Source organism: Sciurus carolinensis, chromosome 2 (assembly GCF_902686445.1).
Source record: "Sciurus carolinensis chromosome 2, mSciCar1.2, whole genome shotgun sequence".
Classification (NCBI taxonomy): domain Eukaryota; kingdom Metazoa; phylum Chordata; class Mammalia; order Rodentia; family Sciuridae; genus Sciurus; species Sciurus carolinensis.
In genome coordinates this window covers 21,219,767-21,242,728 of record NC_062214.1, presented here as the reverse complement: position 1 = coordinate 21,242,728, position 22,962 = coordinate 21,219,767, and the positions used below count along the sequence as shown (strand labels likewise).

General features: G+C 52.4%; 2 protein-coding genes across 10 annotated transcripts in view; one reads left to right on the top strand and one right to left on the bottom strand.

Annotated features, from left to right (window-relative positions):
• The first annotated feature begins 320 nt into the window (after positions 1 to 320).
• Tldc2 (TBC/LysM-associated domain containing 2) lies at positions 321 to 15,048 on the top strand. Of its 7 annotated transcripts, none has more exons than XR_007107107.1 (8): positions 321 to 2,724; positions 3,901 to 3,973; positions 5,060 to 5,221; positions 5,862 to 6,014; positions 8,371 to 8,466; positions 9,836 to 9,962; positions 13,517 to 13,590; positions 14,500 to 14,556. XR_007107107.1 is itself a non-coding variant. In XM_047540385.1 (8 exons), the coding sequence occupies exons 2-8, from the start codon at positions 2,603 to 2,605 to the stop codon at positions 14,633 to 14,635; spliced, it is 816 nt and encodes a 271-aa protein (XP_047396341.1). In that variant the 5' UTR covers positions 321 to 550; positions 1,472 to 2,602; the 3' UTR covers positions 14,636 to 15,048. The 7 variants fall into 7 exon arrangements, 5 of the variants coding, with proteins under 5 accessions (XP_047396341.1, XP_047396340.1, XP_047396339.1 ...); XR_007107106.1 differs by having other exon boundaries at positions 9,830 to 9,962; XM_047540385.1 differs by lacking the exon at positions 9,836 to 9,962 and having other exon boundaries at positions 321 to 550; positions 1,472 to 2,724; positions 14,500 to 15,048.
• Positions 15,049 to 16,116: 1,068 nt separating this feature from the next.
• Positions 16,117 to 22,962, bottom strand: part of Samhd1 (SAM and HD domain containing deoxynucleoside triphosphate triphosphohydrolase 1) — a 44,775-nt gene continuing 37,929 nt past the window's right edge. For all 3 annotated transcript variants that reach the window (XM_047538837.1, XM_047538836.1, XM_047538835.1), the window contains 2 exons: positions 22,659 to 22,796; positions 16,117 to 18,174 (listed from right to left, as the gene is read on the bottom strand). In XM_047538837.1, coding sequence (XP_047394793.1) covers positions 18,079 to 18,174; positions 22,659 to 22,796 — 234 coding nt within the window. In that variant the 3' untranslated portion in view covers positions 16,117 to 18,078. The remainder of the gene's footprint in view (positions 18,175 to 22,658; positions 22,797 to 22,962) is intronic.

Genomic DNA, 22,962 nt, shown 5'->3' with positions numbered 1-22,962 from the left:
GAAGAAATTTTTGTTTTTGTAGTACTGGGGCTAGAACTCAGGAGCACTCTATCAATGAGCTACCTCCCCAGCCCCTTTTATTGGTGAGACTGGTCTCAATTGCGATCCTCAGGCTGGGGCTGGGGCTCAGTGGCAGAGCGCTTGCCTAGCACATGTGAGGCACTGGGTTCCACTCTCAGCACCACAGACAAATAAATAAATAAAATAAAATAATTATTTTTTTAAAAATTGCAATCCTCGGGGCTGGGGAGATAGCTCAGTCGCTAGAGTGCTTGCCTTGTAAGCACAAGGCCCTGGGTTCGATCCCCAGCACCCAAAAAAAAAAAAAAAAAAAAAAAAATTGCAATCCTCCGGCTTCAGTCCCCCAAGTTGCTAGGATTTCAGGCACCCCGCAAAGATGGGTTCTTCCGCTGTGTTCTGGAGCTTCGAAGAGTCCGACGCCGGTGACTGGAAGTGAGGAATCAGAGAAACACAGTCAAGTCCCATGCCCTGGTTTCTGGCCTCATCGATGGGACGAGTGAATGGTGGCACCGTTGACATGGCAGGAGAGGTAGGCGTGGAAGAGGTCAGGGACTAGAGGACTACATTTAAGGGGAGATGAAGAGTTCTTTTTGGTCATGTTCAGTTTGAAGTGTCTGTGGAGGTATCCAAGTGGAAAACTCAGGAAAGCGACCTGGGAGCCTGGAGCCCAGCATAGCAGTTGGGTCTGCAGCCATGAGAGTCATTGACATTTAGATCAGAGTCAAATCCGTAAGACCAGGTGAGGTCACTGAGGGAGAGTATGCAAGTCTGATCCCAGAACCAGGGAGCTAGGAATGCCTGTTTCTAGAGAGTGGGTAAAAGAGGAGAAACCAGCCACAAAAGACAGAGGGAGCCGAAGCCAAGGAGCAGAGATGTAAGGCTGCCAGGACCGTGGTCTGGGGACAGACACCACGGGGAGTAGACTGAAAGTGAACAGGAGGTGGAGGCAGAGTGTAGGGAGAGGGCCGTGGGGCCAACCCGAAAAATAAGAGAGACAGTAGCAGAGTGAGCTAGGACAGAAGCAGACAGATGCGGGGCCGGGCCTGGCCTGGGAAAGCAGCCGGGACCTGTCTTCCATCGCTCTGGAGAGAAGACAGAGGACACAGGTAAGATGCAGGCGGAGTTGGAGGGCGGGGTGTGGCTGATGAGATGGTTTTCTCAACAGGAATGAAGTGACCAGCTGAGGGTGGGAGAGAGAGCCTGTGAGGACCATATGGAAGAGTGACCTCAGGGAGTGGCAATCTGACCTCTGGGGACACATGAGGGAGGATGTCAGGCCAGCATGTCATGCATGCATTTGAAGTGAAGTCAGCCACCCCAGGTACTCCAGGGAACAACGAGCGCAGCAGCTTCTCAGTTTCCCTTGGGCTTTTTGGGTTTCTTTTGCTTGGCCAAAATCGCACTGCAGGTACCATTCTATATGTTGTTTTGTGCCCCCACCCCTTACCAGGATGCTGGAAGCATTTCCCATCCATGTCTACACTCTCTGCAAATGTCACTTTTCATACGTGAAATAACCTGCTGAGTGGATGCTGCGTGCCCGGGTCACTCACCTCTCCCGCTTTTATGGGACACTCCAGCTGTTTCCTGGAGATGATTACCGCAGTTTGAGAAAGAGGCGTCAGTCACACGAAGTCTACAGAGGAGAAAGAAGGAGGCAGCTGAACGGCCGAGAGGGGACCACAGGCCCCTGGCACCCCGGTCCCACTGCGCCCCCTTCCCAGGGGCTGTTATCTGACAGGCGTGTTCCTGCCAGGCCACACGCTGAGTGGACACGCGGACAAAAAAAACGGGAGAGCTAGGCAACCTCAAAGTGTCCAGTGGTCAGGCATGCAGAGTAGGATGAATGGGGTTGAGTGGGTCACCCAGGGAGGGGCGACCGCAAGTGCCCAGCATGTGACCCGCAACCGTTTACAGCTGAAACACACATTGCAACAGCCATGTTTGAAGTGGCAACAGGACCCTTCAGTTGGCTGTTTTCCCCAAAATACAAGTCCTTTTGGCATCCCACGCTTCCTAGAGGAAGCATCGCCCCCGGGACACCTGGTCATAGGCAGAGTATGAGGGACCCAGTCCTCTCCCCCAAGGCCAGTGGGACAGGTCTCTTTTCTCTGGGTGACGATGTAGGGGCCCACCTGTGAGACACGTGCTCACCACCAACAGTGGCCAATCGGGGCTGCTGGCTCTGGGGCCAGCTGAAGCCCTTCTAGCTCTGACTCTTATGATTAAACAACGCAACAGTCACCAGGGTCCTATTGGGAGCCAGGGACAGAGCAATACCATCCATTGACAGTATCTTTTGTGCCAGACTGGGCTACCTGGGCACGACCTCCCAACCTGTACCCACGGCCAGCGAGGAAAGTCCTCGTGCCACCCGAGAGGGGAAGCCAGCATGTGGCGATGATGGCGAGCGCCCTGCATGGCCTTTCCTGCAGCATTTGCACATCACAGATCTTAACCGCAAGGAAAGCGCCCTCAGTGGTGGGCATCAGACACCAGGTGGCCCCTGGGAGCTCCCAGTAAGGGTTAAGGAGCCCAGTATCCCCCATCTTTGGCCTTTTGGGGACAGAGCGGGGACCAGATGCCCGCTGAGGTCTTGTTTGTGTGTGTTTGTGGATCTGAGTTCCTGATGTGTGTAATCAGCAACAGGCCTTCCCGGCTGGAACCGGAGCTGGCGCAGGGCCAGGGCCTGCTGCCTTCTGGGTGAGTATAAGAGCTGCCCAGGGCAGAGGTGCCAGCCACCTGCTGGGGGACAGGAGTTTGGAGCCAGAGCTGCTGTACAGACGGTCAGGTGGGCAGGGTCGGGTCTGGGTGTGGCCAGCTCTCTGCAGGACCCGGGATGTGTACTAAAGACTGGAGGTAACTAGGGGTCCAGGTCTGGCAGGGTGTCCCCACCTCCAGGGCTCTCATCTTTCCCTCCCTCGCCTCGTGAGTGACTGAGGGACTGAGTCCCAGAGGCCCCTAGGTGGAAGCTGAGTAACCTCTTGTTAGGGAGTTGGGCCTGGATTTCTCAGAGGCATTGCGGGGGCTGGTAGTAAGCATAGCCATTACCCAGCACACTGGGGTCATCTCATGGAATTGAGGATGTGAGGATGGAGGCCTGGCTAAGGATCCTAACCCTTCAGGCATTGCCTTCATTTACTCTTACAACAGTCTCCTGAGGTAGATATTAGTGTTTCACAGAAGAGGAGACTAAGGTACAGAGATGTTAAATAGCTTGCCCAGGGTCACACAGCCAAGAAAGTGTTAAAACCAGGACTTGAGCTCCTTGACTCCAGAGGCTGTGCTCCCCACTTCCCACTTGCTTTCTGGTGCTAGGGATGGAACGCAGGGCCTTGTGCATGCTATGTGAGGGTTTTACCACCAAACTACACTCCTGGCCCCAAAAACTGTTTTTAAGAGCTCTGTTCCTTTGCCCTGGGCACACCCTTCAAACTCCTGCTAGAAGGCACTGGTCGGCTCTGAGAGGGACCCACACTGCAGGCTATCTGTCCCGTGAGGGCCTCGAGGTGATCTGGTCCAACACGCTAGATGTTACATGCAGGGAAACTTGAGCCCAGCCGGGCAAATGGGCTTATCCACAGCCAAGCAGGGAATCAGAGGCCCTGGACCCCCAGCCTGGGCTTCAGGCTCCCTGGAAGAGCTGCAGTCCCTGGGCCAGGCTGTCAGAGGGCAGGAGGTGGGAGGGCCTGACAGCTGGCATCTGCTCCGTGTGGCTGAGGTGTCGCATGCTGTCAGACCCACCCAGGGGACGCTGGACCTGGGGGTGACAGGTGAGAGCGAGCAAAGGGCAGCTGGGTGGCAGGGAGCCAGCGAGGTGTGCCCCAGGCGCCTCCCTCCTGTCTCCGGGCCTGTCTCATAGCACTTCCTCCCGGACAGGGCTGGGGACCAGCGCGCTGCGCAGGGCTGTGACAGAAGAATGCGAGGTCTCCGTTGGCGTTACACCAGGCTGGTAAGGGGCCAGCTCAGGCCCTGGGGCAGGCCGGGAAGGGGCGAGATCTCGGACAGGCAGAGGTCGGGCTGGGCTTGGAGGCAGGTGGGTAATTTGTTCCCCTCTCAGTCCTTCCTCATCTGTCCAGGGGTTTAGAGCAGGGCCTGGGGCCTGTGTCCCGTGGTCCTCAGAAGGAGCTCTGTCCAGAGCCCCCACCACAGTGAGGGCCCCTTGTTGGGCCTGGGGACAGGGGCAGGCATGAGAGGCAGCCCTGTGTGTTTCTCATTCTCTGAGGGAACTCTCCTTCCTAAAGTCACACACACACACACACACACACACACACACACCCCAAGCGCACACACCCATGCAGAGTGGAGCTCAGGGGAATGAATGACACACCAGCACTCATGCCACCAACACACCCAGGGCTTTACACAATCCCAGCTCACCCTCAAAACACACTGACGTGTAACACACACCTCTACACTGAACACCTCCTCACACCAAGAAGCCGGACACAATTCACAAGGAGAGACGCGTGTCATACAAACCCACCAACGCCGACTCACAGGTGACTTGCGCCTCGCCCGACTGGCCGGCGGAGAACTCAGGAGCACAGTCTTGGGATTCTGAGCTCGTGCACAGCAGGCACGCAGCACGGCCCAGCCCAGCGTGGGCTGCATCAAGGTCGACCACTGTCATTACCGTTATCGCTGTTACCATCCTTATTTCATGTCCTAACACACATGGCCGCATCTCCCAGAGCTGGCCTGCCACCTGCCCTTCTCCCCTGCCCCCACCCATAGAACTTGAACCCAGTGTCCACTCTGGGTTCCGAGGAAATAGGCGGACGGGGCAGGGCCATGGCTCCACTGAGCAGCTCTGTGGCTGGGGTGCGTGAGCCTCCAGTCTCGGCTGGTGGCAGCCAGGGAGGGAGCAGGCTGGAGACAGGGCAGAGTCCTGTCTGCTGCAGGCACTTCCCAGCTCACTGCAGGGACCTGGGCAGGGGGTGAGGACTCAGCCTGAGGCTTCTGGGCTGGGGAGTTGGTGTGAGTTGGTCCCTCAAATTGGACACCTCAACCCACTGGCCGCTTTGTGTCTTTGCAGCCCAGCCAGATGGAGGACACGGTGTCTGGGGAAGAGGGTGAGGAAGAGGAAGAGGAAGAAGAGGCAGCCCCAGGCCCAGCCCCCGCCCCTGCCCCCGAAGACCCCGTGGAGCCCCAGCTGACGGAAGCCAGCCAGGTTCTGGGTGCCTCGGAGATCAGGCAGGTTGGGACACTGCCCTGCACCAGGACTTCAGCCCTGAACCTCTTCCCCACACCTGCCACTCCCAGGGACCCTGGGGCCACAGGTCTCTGTCTCCAGCTCTCTGTGTCACCTTGGGTGGTCTTCCCTCCAGGCTTCCCTTTCCTTTCTAGTAAAAGGACCCAGTAACATCCCCGCACCCTCTGCACCGGGCTGAGAGGTTGAAAACACAGGAAAAGATGCAAATTCCAAGATGGAACTGGTCTTGGGAACCAAAGCCAGAGCTGGGGTGTGGATGGGACAGTGAGCTGGGGGACCAGGAGGAAGGAGCCAGCAACTTGTCTATCCTCGGCCCCTTGAGGACAAAGTGACCAAGGGAAGTGAGACCTGGCCTGGCCTTGGCTCCTGGCTCTGCCGCTTACTCTCTGTGTGGTTTTCGGGCTGGTTGCTCCACCTTGCTGAGGCTCAGTTTCCTCATCTATAAAATGGGAAGGACAGCACCTATCTCCAAGGGCTGTTGCTGGTAGGCACAGAATCCCTGTCAACAGCGAGGCACCGCGCCCGTCGGGTGGTGCTAAGCCCAGTCCTCCTGTGTCCCTGAGGTTGTGGTGGAAGGAGGGCAGCGGGAGGGGACTCCTTCACTCACCCCCAGCCCTGCCCCCAGCTCAGCCTCCATCTTCCCCCGAGAGTCACCGGCCACCCCTGGAGTCTCGTTTTCTGCACTTCGAGGGACGGCTTTAGTCTGCGGAGCCTGTACCGGCAGATGGAAGGCCACAGTGGGCCCGTGCTGCTGCTCCTGAGGGACCAGGATGGGCAGGTGAGTTGGCTGGGCTCTGGGGGACGGAGCCAGACATCATAGGTCCTGCCCATGACAGCTTCAGGGTCGAGAGGCAGAGGTGACAAACCAAGTCACCTCTAAGAGAGCACCGACGGCTCGGAGACCTACCCGCCTCGGAGCCAGCCCCCAACACACGTATCCTAAGCTCCTTCTAAGTGCCAGATTAGATGGGGTCACCCAGAAGGCGTCCCAGTCCTCTTGGAGCTGACAGTTTAAAGGGGGCAGGGCTCAGACATTAAGCAAATAATCGTTTCACTATAAAACAGAAGTGTTTTTTTAGCCTCAGAAGCACAAGAAACTATGGATGGAGTTTAAGCAGGTGACCTTCACCTTCAAGGTCACATATTTTTTTTAAAACATTTTTGGTTGTAGATGGACACAATGCCTTTATTTTATTTATTTATTTGTATGTGCTGCTGAGGGTCAAACCTAGTGCCTCCACGTGCTGGGCGGGTGCTTACCACTGAGCTACAAGCCCAGCCCATTTTTTTAAAAATATGAGTTCATTTATTTCTTTTGTGCTGGGGATGGAACTCATGACCTTGTGCGTGCAAGGTAAGCACTCTACCACGGAACTAGATTCCCAGCCAAAGACCAACGAGGGATGTGAAAACACCCCCAACTGGTGGGAGAAGGAGGGGTCGGAGGAGCTAAGAATGGAAGCAGGTCAGAAGAGGCAGCTGGCTCCTGCTGGCTCCTACAAGAGGAGGCTTGCGATAGCTGTGCCTGGAGTCCCTGTTGTCTCTCCAATGGTGGCTTTCCAGGAAGGGTCTCCATATAAAAGGGGGCTACACTTGGTAGCTCATTTCAAATGATCTCCGGTGGGAGGAACATACTAGAGCTGGGAGAGTTCTCAGGAATTCCAGAGGATACTCCCCACTCCACTTGGGCAGGAGGGCCTGTCCCCAGATGCTGATGGAAGGAATTCCTGCCTGAGGGCTGGAACCTCGCTGTCTTCGGGAGCCCCTTCTGTGGCAGGAACCGTTGACTACGAGGAAGTATCTCACTCCCCTCAACTGCTCCCAGTGATCCTGCCTCTGCCAACCAGCACTGTTTATAATGGTGAAAATCCACAGCCCACCTGAATATTCCACCAGGGGATGACGGCTCAGTCAAGTCAGATCCCCCCACAGAGTGAAGTAGATTCCACTCTATCTAGTGAGATATCAGGCAAGCGAGAATCACGATGGAAACCATACCTATTAAACATGTTCAGTTTTTCTTTTTAAAAAGCAGGATATTGGGCTGGGGAGCTAGCTCAGCTGGTAGAGTGCTTACCTCACAAGCACAAGGTCCTGAGTTCAATCCCCAGTACCGCAAAAAAAAAAAAAAAAAAAAGCAGGATATTAATGAGACAACTGGAAAAAATGGAATAGGAACTGGCTATTAGATGATAATAGGGGATTATTGTTCATTCTCTTAGGGGAGATAAGAGTACTGTGGCTATGTAAGAGGAAGTCTCATTCACAGGAGTGAAACTATGTGCTGTGGTAATAGTATCCACTACTTACTTTCAATGGGTCAGAGAAATATATAAAGGAAGAGGGTGAGAGAGAGGGAGAGAGAGCAGGGGAGGGAGAGAGAGAGAGAGAGAGAGAACACACAAATATAGGAAACACCTTTAAGATTGTTGAGTCTCATAAAGGGAATCTGTACTGTGCTTTGAAGTTTTCTCCATGAAATTGAAATTGATAAAGAAAAGTGAGGGGAAGCCAGATGCAAAGGCGTACTCCTGTAATTCCAGTGACTTGGGAGGCTGAGGCAGGAGGATCGCAAGTTTGAGGCCAGACTCAGCAACTTTGCAAGACCCTAAGCAACTTGGTGAGACCCTGTCTCAAAATAAAAAAATAAAAAGGGTTGGGGATGTGGCTCAGTGGTTAAGCGTCCCTGGGTTCAATCCCCAGTGTAAAAAGAAAGAGGAAAGTGAGAGGAAGCCACTCACAAAACAAACCCATTACGCAGGATCTGCGTGGAAGTGTGCCCAGGGCATTCAACTGAGGCCAGAGGAAACACGCCAAAATGGCAAGAGGAATTATCTTGGGGAGGAAGAAAGGGGGTCTGGGATGGTCTTGTTTTGTCTTCCTTTTGCTGGTCTATAATTTCTGGGTTTTCTGGAAGTCCTCGTGAAAAGTAAGTTTATTTAAGAAACAGCAGGAGGGCGCCCACCCCGGGCCCCAGGGCTCTCCTGGGGATTGGCAGGGAAAGGGTGCAGGTGGCAGACCATGGGAGCACCCGGGGGGCCTGCTGGACGAGCCTGCTTTACCAAGTCTGCAGAACGGGTTGCCCGGACTCCCAACACCCTCCCAGCCTCAGCCACGTGTCCTCTGCCTCCCAGATGTTTGGCGCCTTCTCCTCCACGGCCATTCGACTCAGCAAAGGCTTCTACGGCACTGGCGAGACATTCCTCTTCTCCTTCTCCCCACAGCTGAAGGTGATGGTCCCCATTTTCCATGGGGCAGGGGGTCTATGGCAGGCCACAGTTCCCAGGGTCCCAGTGGCCCCCAGCTCCAACCCCCATGCTGGGCTCCCTGGTGTCCCTGTCTCCACGGCGGGACTCCAGCAGGGCAGCAATGAGCAGGGCATGCCCCGTGGCCTGTCCATCTTTAAAACAATGCTCTGCAGGTCTTGAGTGACCACTGCCCGGCTGAGAGGGGAGGGGTGCTGCTCAGCAGTCACAGCTGGAGAGGCAGCAGGGGTCCAAACACAGGTGGTCCTGACGTGGGGTGGCGGGAGTACAGGGCAAGGTCCTCAGCTAAGAGTGAGGCTGGAGGAGGGGCCCTGAGGAGAGGGAGGGAGTCACACAGGACCCACAGCGCAGCGTGGGGAGGGCGCCCTAGAGGAGACTGCTGAGACAGGACCGCCAGGCCATGGCGGGTGGAGTTTGGGGTTTGTGAGTTTCAAGGTGGGCCAGCCCTTCAGCAGTGTCCGTCACCTCTGCCAGGCCTGGAGAAAGGTGGACGGGAGGGTACCTTCAGGACTGGGGTTTTACCAAGCTGGTTTAGCAGAGGCAGGAAGGGAGCCAGGCATGGTGGCACACACCTGTAATCCTGGCCACTCAGAAGGCTGAGGCAGGAGGATCTCAAGTTTGAGGCCAGTCTCAGCAACTTAGCGAGTCTTTGTCTCAAAATAAAAAAAAAATCAGAAGTGCTGGGGATGTAATTCAGTGGTAGAGCCTAGCATGTGCAGGACCTGGGGAGAATCCCATCTCTCTCTCTCTCTCTTACACACACACACACACACACACACAGGCAGAGAGGGAAAGGGAGGTCGAAGGGAGTGAGAATACAAGGTGCACCACAGAACCGAGGCTGGGCAAGAGGCAGGGGAAGCCATGGGGAACTGAGGGATGCTGGGACAAAGGCTCTCAAGGGCGAGTCTCCTTGAGGTCAAGGCCGTGGAGCAGTGAACAACCTGCTCAACTGTTACATGGTCGACAGGACACTTGAACCAGACTGCGGAGAAGTTCTCTGCCATCCCTGCTGAGGACAGGTCCCCAGGGGCAACCATGGGAGACAGTAGCTGAAACCCCCCTGGAGGTTAAGAGGAAAGGAGCCGAGGGGCAGGGAGAGGGCAGGGACGCTGAAGGTCACCCAGGAATCAGGAAAGAGGAGGGGACAGTTAGTGATGAGGGGTGAAGAGGTGGGGAATGGCCGCCGCGAGGTGGCGGGAATCTCAGATGGCACCATCTGCCGAGGAGCTCGGCTCTTTTTGGTTTTGTTTTTTGGCACCAGGGATTGAACCCAGGGGCACTTAGCCACCGAGCCACATCCCAGCTCTTTTTATATTTTGTTTAGAGACAGGGCCTCGCTAAGTTGCTGAGGCTGGCTTTGAACGCACCATCCTCCTGCCTCAGCCTCCCCAGCCTCTGGGATGGAGCGGAGTCTCTCGAAGGAGGGAGGAGCTGTCAGAAAGACCCAGCACTCTAAGGTGACAGCCGAGCTCGTGCTTCCCGTCACGGGGTTTCTGAAGGAGGAGGATAATCATAGTCCCAAACATGTCCCATCCAAGGATTTCCTGCCTCCGGGTCACTTATTGCAGGAGGCCACTGAGCACTGCGTGTGTGGCACAGAGCATCCTACTTTTGCCATGAATCAACACGACAGCTGCTCATGGGTACCAGCTTCCCACCGCCGCAGCAGCACCTTCAATCCAGGAGGATGTGCTCTTACCAGCCCCATTTTACAGAGGAGGAAACTGAGGCAGGGAGAGGTTGAAAATGGGCCTGAGTTAACGCAGTTACAAGGGTGAGGACAGGATAGGAGTTTGAATTCGGCCACAGCACTCCACTACCTCTCTGAATTGCAGAGGGTCCCCGGCTGAGGATGCTCCTGTGCTGGGGAAGGAAAGCCCAACACAAACCCCAAAAGAAGGGCTATGGGAGAAGCGCAGAGGTATCTCGGCTCCGTGCGGGGGTGATCCAGGGAGGCTTCCTGGAGGAGGAGCTTTCCGAGGTGGATCTTGATAGACAAACCCAAGATCAGCAGATGGCTGAGGGTGTCAGCACAGGCACTGGGGGGAAGCGAGCACATTTGGGAACCCAAAGAGATGGGGTGGAGCAGGGCGTGGGGGAGGGTATGTTGCTGTGCACTGGCATCAAGAAATTCTTGTGCACATCTCTGTGGCTGGTGGAGAGCTGGTTCCAGGTGTTCGGTTTGCTATCCCAGAGCTTCTCTAATAGGCACAACCACCTCGCCCAAGGCAGGGTGCTCCCTGCTGGGCTGGATCCACCAGCCAGAGCCTCCTCCGGTCTTCCTGGAGACAGGCTGTGCACGGTCAGGATGCTGGTCATCACCACGGCCCCTCGGGTGTCCTCACACTAGAATTCTAGAGTTCTAGAATCTTCCTCCTACTACAGTGACAACTCCCTGTCGGCCTCTTGCTGGTCCCTCATCTCTCCAGCCTTCTCAGTGTCCGAGATCGGTTCCGGCTTCTCAGCTCTTCTCATTTCCTCTGTGGTCTCGGCCAGCCTCCCGGTTTCCATGCCAACTCCATGCTGATGACCTGTCCCTGGACTCCCCACTCACACTCCCAGCCTCCGCGCAGCATCTCCACCTGGTTCTCCGACGTGGCATTTCAAGTCTAACCTGTCTGAAACCCAGCTCCTGCTTTCCCCCACAAGATCTGCTCCTCTCCTGATTTTCCCTCATTGGCGGTAACGGCGCCTCCGTCTTCCCTGCCACTGAGACCTGCTTGGTGAGCACCTTACCTCTGTCTCACACCCGCACCTGGGCTGGCCGCTGCCTCTGTGTGTGCAGAATGCCCCACTTCTAGACACGTGCAGAGCTGTCGCCTGGTTCAGACCTTCTTCGTTACTTGTGTATCTTCCTGCTGCAGCGTCCCAGTGGGTCTCCCTGGTTCCACCTGCAGTGGGACCTCCTCCAGTTAGCTGGAGTGATCCTTTTGAAAAAGAAGTCACTGCATTTTGCTCTTTGCTTCCGTTTTCACCTGGAGAAAAACCAAAGTCTATACAAAGACCAGTGACCTGGCCTCTCTCCGATATTGTTTCTTGCTACTTTTCTTTCCCCTCACTTTGCTCCGACCACACTGGCCTGAGCTGGCCCTTAGACATAGGTCTGCTCCTGCCTCAGGGCCTTTGCACATGCTGTTCTGGCCAGAATTCCATTCTCTTGGGTCTCCACATGGCTCCGTCCCACTTCTTTTAGGACTCTGTCCAGAGGTTGCCATCTCAGTGACTACCCTAACTTATTTAAAATTGTCACCCTTCATTTCCTGAAAACCTTTATTGCCCTTCTCAGGGTCATTTTGCTCCTTCACATTTTCACCTTCCATTTCTCTGACTTTTTAAATTTGCTTCCTTCCACTAGAATGTGAGTCCTTTGAGGCAGAGATTCTACCCAGTGTGTCCACCATTGCACCTAGTGCTTCAACTGTGCCTCTGGTGCAGAAGTGCTAAAAAATACTGAATGAAATCAATGATGTTTCCTTCAGGGAAACACTACCTGCCTTCCCTGCCAACGGTTATGGGATTCCACCTCTTAAACTATAGCTTGATTCTCGACTGTCTTTGGTCCTTGGGCCCTTCTTGTGTCCTCCATGAATTCCCATCGCTTCATTCTTTGATTGCTATTCTAAGCACCCTGGACTTCATCTTCATTTTTTCTGTACCAACATTTATCTTACTATTTCAAGTCTGAAGGTCATGTCCTTGGAGGAAGTTGAGGACATGTTCAACAGTTCTTTTTTATTTTTATTTTTTTTTGGTACTGGAGATTGAACCCAGGGGCGCTTAACCACCGAGCCACATCCCCAGCCCTTTTTATTTTTTACTTTGAGACATGGCCTAAGTTGCTTTGGTCCTCACTAAGTTGCTGAGGCTGACTTTGAACTTGTCATCCTCCTGCCTCAGCCTCCTGGGTCACTGGGATTACAGGCATGTGCCCGCTGCGCCTGCCAACAGTTCTGTCTTCCTGTGGTCACTTGTTAATATTGTCTCACCCCTTCTGAGCCCAGGACTTATCTTTTAATTAGTCCCTATTTTTTGTTTAGTTTAGATTTGTTTTTACAACTAATTACAGGCAATAATACACTTTTGTGGCCCTTTAGAAGTCCTTTTATTGCCGACTTTGACTCTTAAATAATGCACTCACTTAACAAATGAATTCTGCCACAGCACCACTGTTCCAGGAAGACAAGGCAGGCCTCTGGACTGCACCCTGAGTGGGCGGATAAGGGTGCACAGATGCAGGAGAGTGCTCTCGAGGGAACGCTGAGGAAGACAAGAGGGCTGGGAGGAAGAGTGACCGTAGATAGGACGTCCAGGAACCTCCTGGGATGACCCTTGGGCTCAAAGCAGAGCAGGTCCTCTCGGACCTGGGGACAGCACCCTGTGGGCAGAGGGATCAGCGAGCAGAGGTCCTAAGCAGGAACAAGCTTTGGATGTTCCAGGGACAGAAAGGCCAGTGTAGTTCATGGGCAGTCAACAAGGGGAAGAGATCAAAGAGAAAATCAGGGTGCAGCAGGCGCGCTTTGGGCTCTAGGAAGGAGTTGGGTTTTTCCCCATTACAGCGCAGAGCCATTGGAGGACAGAAAGTCAAATTCCACGTAGAACGCTCAGGTCACAGCACGGAGATGGGCTGGGGCAGGGGCTGATGGGACAAAAACGTTGGGAGGCTGTGACCCAGGCAAGGGAGGGGATGAGGCAAGGCTGGGTGGGACCCGCAGCAGAGATGAGCGTTTACGGTAGCATCCGCTGACCTTCCTCCTCCTTTCCAGCTTTGGAAGCAGGAAGCCTTGGAGGTTTTTGTTCTGTTCTAGAGCGAAGGTGCCTCTAGGCGGTGGGAACTCAGCAACCGCGTGCCAGGGGTGAACGCCATGGAGACAAGGAATCTCGAGGGTCTGGGGGGGGGGGGGGGGCGCGCTGGAGGCTTTATTCCCTCCACGACACTGCCATCTAGTGGCTTGGAGTCAGACTGCAAGAGCAGGACTCACCAAGTGACCCTGAGCTTTCCCTGTCACCTCAGGTCTTTAAGTGGACAGGAAGCAACTCTTTCTTTGTGAAAGGAGACTTGGATTCCCTGATGATGGGCAGTGGCAGGTGCGTGTCTCCATCCTCCCGAGTCTTGAGGTGGAATCTGTGTCCTGGACCCTGTCGCTCTCTGTAACTGCAGATGAACTGCTCCAGATGAAGTGGGGAGGCTGGGGGTTCACTTTCTCCTTAAGACACTGTCCAACCTCTCAACCCCATCGAAGCCAAGGTGTGAGCAGAAAAGAGGCACAAACTCCCCCACTAAACAGTGTATGGTTGGTGACATCTTAGTCTGAACTTAGGTGACTTTGGGAACAATGACATGATTGGATGAGGCTGGCATCAGGAGACGGCAAGACTCAGATTTGCCAGTCAGCCCAGTGAGCCTCGGGGACCTAACTTATTAGAGGAAGGCTGCATCTGCCCTCCTCTAATAACCCTGGCTTGTGTGTGTGCCCAGGAGACGGAGCGAGGTAGGGGAAAAAAGAGGTTGGTCTCACTCTTGGTGTGACCTTCAAATTCAGGCACATTAATGAGTCCTACCCCGAGGGCAGTGATGAAAGCATTGCTTGATTAATACCACACAGATTCTTAGCTTTCCCAGCTGCCTGAAAAGGCTCCATTGAGAGGCAGCTTGGCACAGAATAAACGCATCAGCGTTTGCAGTAATTCACTTCTTGGCTCCAGCCTGGGTTTTCTGTGAAATGTGAGGATCAGAATGTTCCAAACTGGGTTGTGGTGATGGCTGCACCACTGTAGGTTATTTATTAAAGTCCCTGAATTGTTTTAAAAGCGTTCTAAGCCCCACTCAGGGAGCAACATGTCGAGCCCCCCATGTCAGGATAAATGGGTCTAAGGGACAATGAGGAGCAGAACTAGGGCTGCCACCATGGTGTGGCTCAGGGCTGATGGCGGTGATGGATTTGGAGGCCTGACACACAGGGACGAGCCATGCTGACATCTTCCTCTTCTTTCTAGTGGCCAGTTTGGGCTGTGGCTCGACGGAGACCTGTACCGCGGGGGAAGCCACCCCTGTGCGACTTTCAACAATGAGGTGCTGGCCCGGCACGAGCAGTTCTGCATCAAAGAGCTGGAGGCCTGGGTCCTGAGCTGAAGCCCCATGCGAGCAGCTTCCTGGGGCACTAGGGACTCAGACCTGCTCACGGATGCTGTCCAGGTCTTCCTCACACCCAGCAGCCCATTCTGAAACAAGGATGCCAGACTCTCATGTTGACTGTGGCCCTTGGACAGCCTCCTTGTGGCCTGGGGACCCAAGACAGGAATGGGGACAGACACTGCTCTCCTGCACAGGTGACTTTGAATGTGTGAAAGACACAACTTACAAGAAGCAGAGTCCCTCATGAAAATTACTGTTACAGGAATTCAACAATGAATGCGTGTTCATTGTAGAAAACCTAGAAGAAAATTTAAATTGCCAGGTGTGGTGGTGCACACCTGCGATCCCAGCCACTTGAGAGGGTGAGGCAGGAGGATCGCAAGTTCAAAGCCAGCCTGAGGAACTTAGCAAGAGCCCATCTCAAAATAAAATAAAAAGGACTGGGGATGTAGCTCGGCAGCAGCGTGCTTGCTGGAGGCCCTGGGTTCAATCCCCAGTAACGCAAAAATGAATGAATGAATAAATAAATAAAACTGTCTAAAATGCAAATTCCTGAAACAGTAATGTTTTCATGTATATCTTTCAAAACAATTTTCCATGGAGATACATGTATACTTTTTCTTACAAAAACAGTATTCTCATCATGTATAATTAGAACAAATTAAAAAAGAGCATTCTCTTGCAAAAGTGGTATTCCACCTTGTATGTTTTAGGAATTAATTTTTTTTTTTTTTTTTGTATGGGGATTGAACTCGGGGACACTCATCCACTGAACCACATCCCCAGTCCTGTTTTGCATTTTATTTAGAGACAGGGTCTCACTGAGTTGTTCAGTGTCTTGCTTTTGCTGAGGCTGGCTTTGAACTCGAGATCCTCCTGCCTCCCAAGCTGCTGGGATACAGGCGTGCACCACCGACCTGGCAGGAATTACTTTAATTTAAAAAACACTGTCAAACCTCAGAAACCTCGGCTCAGCCAGTGGAACTAGCAAAGACTCCAGCAGCGGCATTTCTTCTCTGGCCCTGTGCCTGTTCTAGAACTCTGGGAGTCCTGCATGCGACCAGGGTGCCAGGTGCTTGCAAATTCATTACTTAATTTCATGAGGAAGATAAGAAAGCAGCAAATGAACAACACGCATATTTTTGGGCAAAGATGATGAAATTCTGGATGGAACTTGAGAGAGATGAAGAGAAAAAGGAGTGTTTGCTGGCGCAACAGTTAGCTCTGCAAACTGAGAGCGACCCTTAGTGCTTCCCACGCCTTCCTGCCTTCTGCTGGAAGGAAAGATGCCATTCCTTGCCCTTGCTGCATCAGGAGCGCTCACTGCCAGGGACCTTGTCACCATCACTCCTCTCACTGACCCCGCGGCGTGGCGGGACTAGGCAGCATCAGAGTACCGCGAGGCACGTGCTCCTTTGCACAGCAGGGTCAGACTGGGCACCCAACGGGGTAAGGAAAAAATGGCTCGGGAGCACATGTCCACGCCGGAGGCACATTCACAAAGCTTTATTGCAGCCATTTCCTTCACCCAGCTGAAGGAACCACGCACTTGAACCTGCAGTTCTATTCACAGTCCCCAGGTGACAATGTTCAGGAACTTTAGAGACTAAGCTGGTAAAATCTCCATTTTTATACAGAGTCAAGATGGTTCTTAAGAAAAATTTAGCCTTGTGAGTGGCACATGGTTCTTATAATTAAAACAGTTGCAAACAGCGTAAAGTGCAGCTGCCTTACATGTAAGGAAAGAGGCAAAAAAAATCCCAAACAGATTCAAATTGTTCCTCAGACAGCACAATGATACAATATTAGGATTACAAAATTCCAGAGTAAATCACAGTGATTTAAAAATAAGAAGGAAAAAAAGAACAATCTTAGCAGGAAACATTACATTCTTGACCTTTGGTCGGCACAGGTTCCGGCCTCCAGCTGCTTCCCCTCCGGGTTTCAGGGGTGCGGCCAGCCAGGCACAGCTGACCTGGAACCTCCCATGTGCTTCCAGGAGCCCACCAGTGAACTGCCTCCACCAGGGGACTGTGGTGGGGGGTGATGCTGCCACTTTCCACGGTAACCAGGGGCAGGGCATTTGGAACAGCTGCCACCCTGGCTGTCACCACCCTCCATCCCTCAGTAGGGAATCAAGGGTCGACTGCCACTCCCAGGAGGACAGTGGAAGGTGACAGCACAGGTACTTGCTGCCCACTGCCACCTCGCTCCAGGCTCAGGGAGCATCCGTGCATAAACACCCTCTGGCCACCGCCCACTTTGGCCCCAACTCCAGACTTTGTTCTTGGTGAACTTCTACACACACCCGGGGGGTGGGGGCTCCCCTGGCACAGGAGCACTGCTTGACCATGGTGGCACCCTCTCCACGGCTGGGAACATCAAGTTACCAAGGGAACCTGGGACCCACAGGGCAGTTACCACCCCAGGAAAGGCAGTCTAGTCTGCTGTGAAACCCACAGAACAAAATGCGAAAGCAAAGTTCCAGGCAAGAACAGCCCCAGGGACAGACAGTCCCTGCCACGACCTCTGAGCAGCTCAAAAGGCAGACCCAGAGACAGGCTAGAGGGAGGGCTTCTCCAGGCTGGGCAGTGGTGAGGCCCCAGGAGAGGGACGGCGAGAATTCAGAGAACAAGAAGCTGCCGGAGTCTGAAGCCACGACAGACTCGGAGCGACCTGGTTTGCAGGATCCTTCTGCCTCTGGGGATTCCTGAAGGAGGGTTTTATGTCCCAATGAGGAGGAGGACAGAGTGTGGCTCAGTGACAGAGTATTTACCTCCATGTAAGAGGTTCCTGGTTCAAAACTCAGCACCACCAAAAAAAAAAAAAAAAAAAAAAAGAAAAAAGAAAAAGAGGCCAGAGTCCTCAGATCTGCTCACCAGAGGGGGAAGCAACCCCTGGTCCTGGTCTACTGTTCACCCCACCTGGCAGCTTCTCGGGGCTACAAGAGCGAGAACAACCTCTTTCACTGATGTTTAGGTATCATTTGAGAAGCTGTCCTCAGACTCAGGGTTTGAGAGACGTCTCTCAGGGGACGGAGATTTTATTTTTAATCATGTCTGTTCATGACACTTCGAACTTCAAAACTGCCCTGTCTCATTTCTAAGTTAAAAACAAAAAACAATCATCTGTCATAGGAGTTCAGAGTCGATAAAGAGTTGTTATTCTAAGAAAATAGATTACCAAAGGAGAAAGGTTAATGTTAAAAATAGGCAAGGTAATGCTTTTCATAGCATGGATAGGAAGATTTGCCTAATAGCTTTTTTTTTTTTTTTTTTTAAAGTAAAAATGACTTACCTTCAGCATGTGTATATATTCAAAATACAGAATAAAAGCTCTAGTTACTAAATTTGTGGAACTATGTAATTAAATCTCCTAGCTTGTACTGGGGGAGGGCTTTTAGTAAGTGACCAATTGCAGATATTTATGCCAAGTCATCTTCAAAACTCAAGGCGTTTGGATGCTCTGTGGGCTGAATCCCTGGAATTCCACTCTGGTTTTCGAGGTGTTATAAGTGGGGCGACAACATCGCCATCCTATCAGGAAAAGAGAAAAACAGGGATTAAAGAAAAGCCAGAGCCTGGTGCAGTGGCATAGGCCTGGAATCCCAGCGGCTCAGGAGGCTCACAAGTTCACAAGTTGGAGGATCACAAGTTCAAAGCCAGCCTCTGCAACTTAGTGCCCAGGCCCTAAGCAATTCAGTGAGATCCTGTCTCAAAATAAAAACACAAAAAGGGCTGGGGATGTGGCTCAGTGGTTAAGCACCCCTGGGTTCAATCCCTGGTACTAAATAAATAGGGCTGGGGACGTAGATCAGTGGTAAAAAGCCCTTGGGTTCAATCCCCAGTACAAGAGAAGAGAAGAGAAGAGAAAAAAAAGGAAAAAGGCCAGTTTCCATCATCTCATTCCTGAGTGACTATCTTAGGCATAAAGGTAGATTGCTTCTGCATATACTTACTCTTGGGAAACTCCAAATTATATATGCCCTATGCCTGGTCAAATTGAAACACCACAGTCCTAAGCAGATAGGGCCCTTCATGGAAAAAAAGCCACTAGACCTCTTCTCACAGACGGGTGGAAGCGGTACACCTCCCTACACACTTTCGTGGAACACAAACCCTATCCTGTTTTCTCAGGGGAATGAGAAGTTGCACTGATTTCTTGCTTTTCTCTTGCCTGGTCCCTTCTGAAATAAATGACCTAGGTCTACAAGATGACAAAAACAACAGCAACAACAAAGGACAGTATATATCTGAACTTGAATTGTTCTCTGTAATCAAAGTTTTCAGCTGGGTGTGGTGTCTACTCAGAAAGCTGAGATTGGGGGCTGGGGTTGTGGCTCAGTGGCAGAGCGCTCATCTAGCGCATGTGAGGCACCACATAAAAATAAATAAATTTAAAAAAATACAGTGAACAGAGGAAACAACCACAAAAACACTTTTAAAAAAAGAAAAGAAAGCTGGGAAAGGAGGACCCCAAGTTGGAGGCCAGCCTGGACAACACAGCAAGGCCCCATCTCAAAATAAAAGCAAAAACAAACAACCCCCCCCCCCCCAATAAATAACAACAAAAAACCCTCTCACTCTGGCATAGACTCCAGGCAAATGAGCTCCTCCACTCAAAATGCAATTGGCCTCCTTCTGACAGCACGACCTGAATGCAGAGAGCATATGCAAGGCCCTCCCACCCCACTGTCCGCATCCCTTCTAGAATGGGCGGGTGGATCCTCCAGGCACATGAAGGTGCATGATCTTTGCGAGTCTCCCGCACACGAGGAACAGGACGCCTGCGGCAGGACACGGGGCACCTCCTCGGGGCACCTCCTCGATCCTCTTCACCCTTCCTCGGCCCCGCCTTCATCTAGAAGCTCCATAAGCCACACCCTCCCCAGCTCCCGGGCCCAGTGCCTTCCAGTGCTTTCCACTGGGAGACGGAGTGGAAGGCTGGAGGTGAGAGGACAACAGGGAGGCCAGGGATTCCCTCCTCTCCTCTCTGGCAGGTGGCAGTGGCCACGACCCACTGGTGCATCTAGCTTCCGCAAAGGGCCCCGTTCCTCGACTCCTGCCGGCTCTCGGTCTTTCTGAGGAGGCGAGCAGCCTTCGCTGTAGCATCACTGTCTTGCACGCACTCTTTTAGCTCTGCCCCAAACTTTTGAATTTTGTCCTCCATGTCAAATTTCCTCTGTTGAACTATAATGGATCTGACTTGACAGAGATTTTAAAAGCAGCTGTTTAACTGCCATGATCTCATATTTGAAGACCTATCTCAAAATCAGCATTATTTATCTTCGAATTCACCTCTATCACACTTCCCTATTTCTAACCATTCTGATTTCAACTCTAATAAATTTTATAAATGCCAATATAGAGATGTCACTCTCCCTGAGTCGATGGCTGCTGGTTGCTCCCTCCCAGGACTGCAGAAAACTCCAGACAGCTCGCACTTGATCCTCCTCTGGTGCTGAGGCATGTGCTCTCTCCCCTTCTGGCCCATCCCCTAGGGCCTCTCCCTCACCACCCTCAGCCTTTCCAGAGCAGACCCTTCTCACTCACCCTTCAGGTCTCGGGGTCTAAGCCCTTCTTTACAAGAGCTTTTCCAGACCAGCGAATTCTGGCTGGATCCTCCTCCTCTGTTGTGCGGAGGCCCTGTTCCAGCCCATGCTGAAGCACTTCCCAGGCTACTGCCACTGTTATTTACCTGCGTCTTTTGTTATCCCCAAGAGCGAGACCTGTGGGACTAAGTAACTATGTCTGCCTTAGGTACATGTTAGGGTTTGGACATGAGGTGTCTCCTGAAAACTCATGTGTGACACAATGCAGGAGGTGAAATGATCAGTTTATGAAAGCCATAATCTCATCAGATGATTCGCGCATTTGATTAATAATGTGAATGGATTACTGGACAGTAACTGTGGGCAGGTGGGGTGTGGCTGGAGGAAGTGGGTAACTGGGGGCGTGCACTGGGGAATACATGTTTTCCCCTTGCTCTTTCCTCTCTCTGTTTCTTGGCTACCATGAGCGGGGTAGCTTCCGTCCACCACGCCCTTACACCATGATGTTGAGCTTCACCTCAGGTCCAGAGCAATGGAGCTGGATGATCATGGACCGAGACCTCTGAAACCATGAGCCGAAATAAACTTTTTCTCTTCTAAGATTTTCCTGGTCAGGTATTTTGGTTATAGCAACGAAAAGCTGACTAACACAGTACTGTTGCACACGTGGTACAGAACAGGACCTAGCTAAAAAAAAAAGTACTCATACTGAGTGAGTGAAGGTACCTAGATTTAAGGAAGTTATCACCACATGTCCCCTTTCATGGCCTCTCGTCTCTGCTTCTGTCCTGTCCCAGTTCCAGTCCATCTTCAGCTAGAATTTTCGGTGGTTTAGTTTTCTTAACTGCTAGAGTACCCAAGACAGACGGACTTCCTTATTCCCCTGGGTCTCACTCTACAATCACACGAGGTAACAAACACACAGGTAAATAATTCCAGGAGCAAGGTGGGTCTTGAATACTCTCAGTGATTCCATCCCCACTGTGCAGAGGGAAAAATCCTCTTCCTTAGCCAATTATCAAGGGTACCCTATAATCGGGTCCGTTCTCCCACTTAACCTTGCACCACTGATCAGTAAGAATCTTCTGCTCTGGTCAGAGAGGTCTCCTAATGGTCCCCCTCAGCTTGCTCGTTTTATGCCTCTGCTTGGACTGTCCCCACGGCCAGACATACCCTGCCGGCTGCAGCCTGACACGTCCACTGGTTCCTCCCTCTTCATGGGTTTACCCTGCAGCTCGCCCGACCCGTGGAATCCTGTCTGGATGAACTGGCACACGCCTCCGGCGACGGATAAACTGCTGGCTTACTGGGCCCCTCCCCCACGTCGAACCCTTCCTTCTGCTCCCTTTCGCTCCCAACTCGGAAAAAGGCCAACCCTGGTTCTGTGAGGGAGAGAACTAGTCCAGGAAGGAGAGCAGGTGGATGCACGTGGGGCGGGCAGGAGTGTACAAACGAGCAGACAGCGCGAGGCCCTGACTCCGATGGAGCCTGAAGGTGTGCCCTGGAAAGCTGAGCTAGCCCCAGGCGACTGGACGGGGGCACGTGAACACCAGGTGCCCTGCTGTCGCTGGACTCAAAGACCCACTTCTTCAGTGTTTCTAGCCTATGGTCTTCAAGGCCTCCTACTTCCCCTCTACCTTATCGTATAAACCCTGAACAACAGACTGTGGGCAACTCTGTCTTGGGGACCCAAGAGCTCCCCCTGTGGAGCTCCGCTATCACTTTACTACACCCTGTTCCTTCGCATGCACCCTTCCCGTCCGTGGATCTCATTCTTTGAATTTATGGGACGAAGAACCACACTGACCCTCACATTTTACCACCATTTAAGTTCAGTGAGTCCACACACGCGGAGTGGCCGCTTTCTCTGTGCTGGCCACCTCCTGTACGTCCGCCAGTTTTAGCAATATTGTTTCAGGGTTGGCAACTGTGCCTTGGTTCTTCCACCTCTCTACTCTCAGTCTCAAAAATATAAATAGTTTACTGACATACCAAATGAGCCACGTTCAGGAACACTAAGCTTGAAGTAGCAAGTTTAAAAACTTGTTGTTGGGCAGGAGGTAGCGCTTAGAGATGGAAGGCTTGCCAAGGCAATGGATGCTCTGGGTTGGTCCCCAGTATTGTCAAAAAACAACTATAAAAGGTGTTATCAACTTTTTGTAGCCTTAAACGAGTTAACCACTCAGCTTTAGAAACCTTTAAAAGATGGGGACACTATGACTCATCTGCCAGGGACATTGGAGGACTGGATAAGACCACTGGTGAAACTATTATAAAGCACCGTTCAAAGGGCTGGGGATGCAGCTCAGTGGTAAAGTGCCCCTGGGTTCGATTCCCAGTACCAAAAAAACAAAAAAGAAAAGAAAAGAAAAGAAAAAAACAAGAACTCTTCAGTAGATGGAAAAGATCCCTTTGACTTTCCTTAAAAATTAAAGACTGTGCCAAGTGTGTGAACAACAGGCCACGCACCTGCGGCTTGCTGTAGTTCTTGGTTAGACACCACTGAACGAAATGTTGTCGTGCAGCAAACAAACTCTTTTCATCTTTCTTCTTACAATACACTCGAATCAGCTGCTCTGCAAATCTCTCTGGTAGAAGCTGTGAAACCTTTATAAAAGAGAAAAGATTTCGCTGTCACTTCAAACTCATAAATTAGAGGTATCAGTTGTTCCCCAGGGCCTTGAGCATCCCCCCGCACCGTCCCCCACACTGAGGACCAAACTCAGGGTTTTGTGCATGCCAGGCAAGTACTCTGTCACTCAGCTACACCCCC

Bases quoted from the DNA above. Each gene is read 5' to 3' on its own strand.
- Tldc2 (XM_047540385.1), top strand. From the start codon at position 2,603: ATGCCCGCTGAGGTCTTGTTTGTGTGTGTTTGTGGATCTGAGTTCCTG. The intron at 6,015-8,370 runs GTGAGTTGGCTG...TCTGCCTCCCAG, and splicing joins TGAGGGACCAGGATGGGCAG to ATGTTTGGCGCCTTCTCCTC. The intron at 13,591-14,499 runs GTGCGTGTCTCC...TCTTCTTTCTAG, and splicing joins CTGATGATGGGCAGTGGCAG to TGGCCAGTTTGGGCTGTGGC.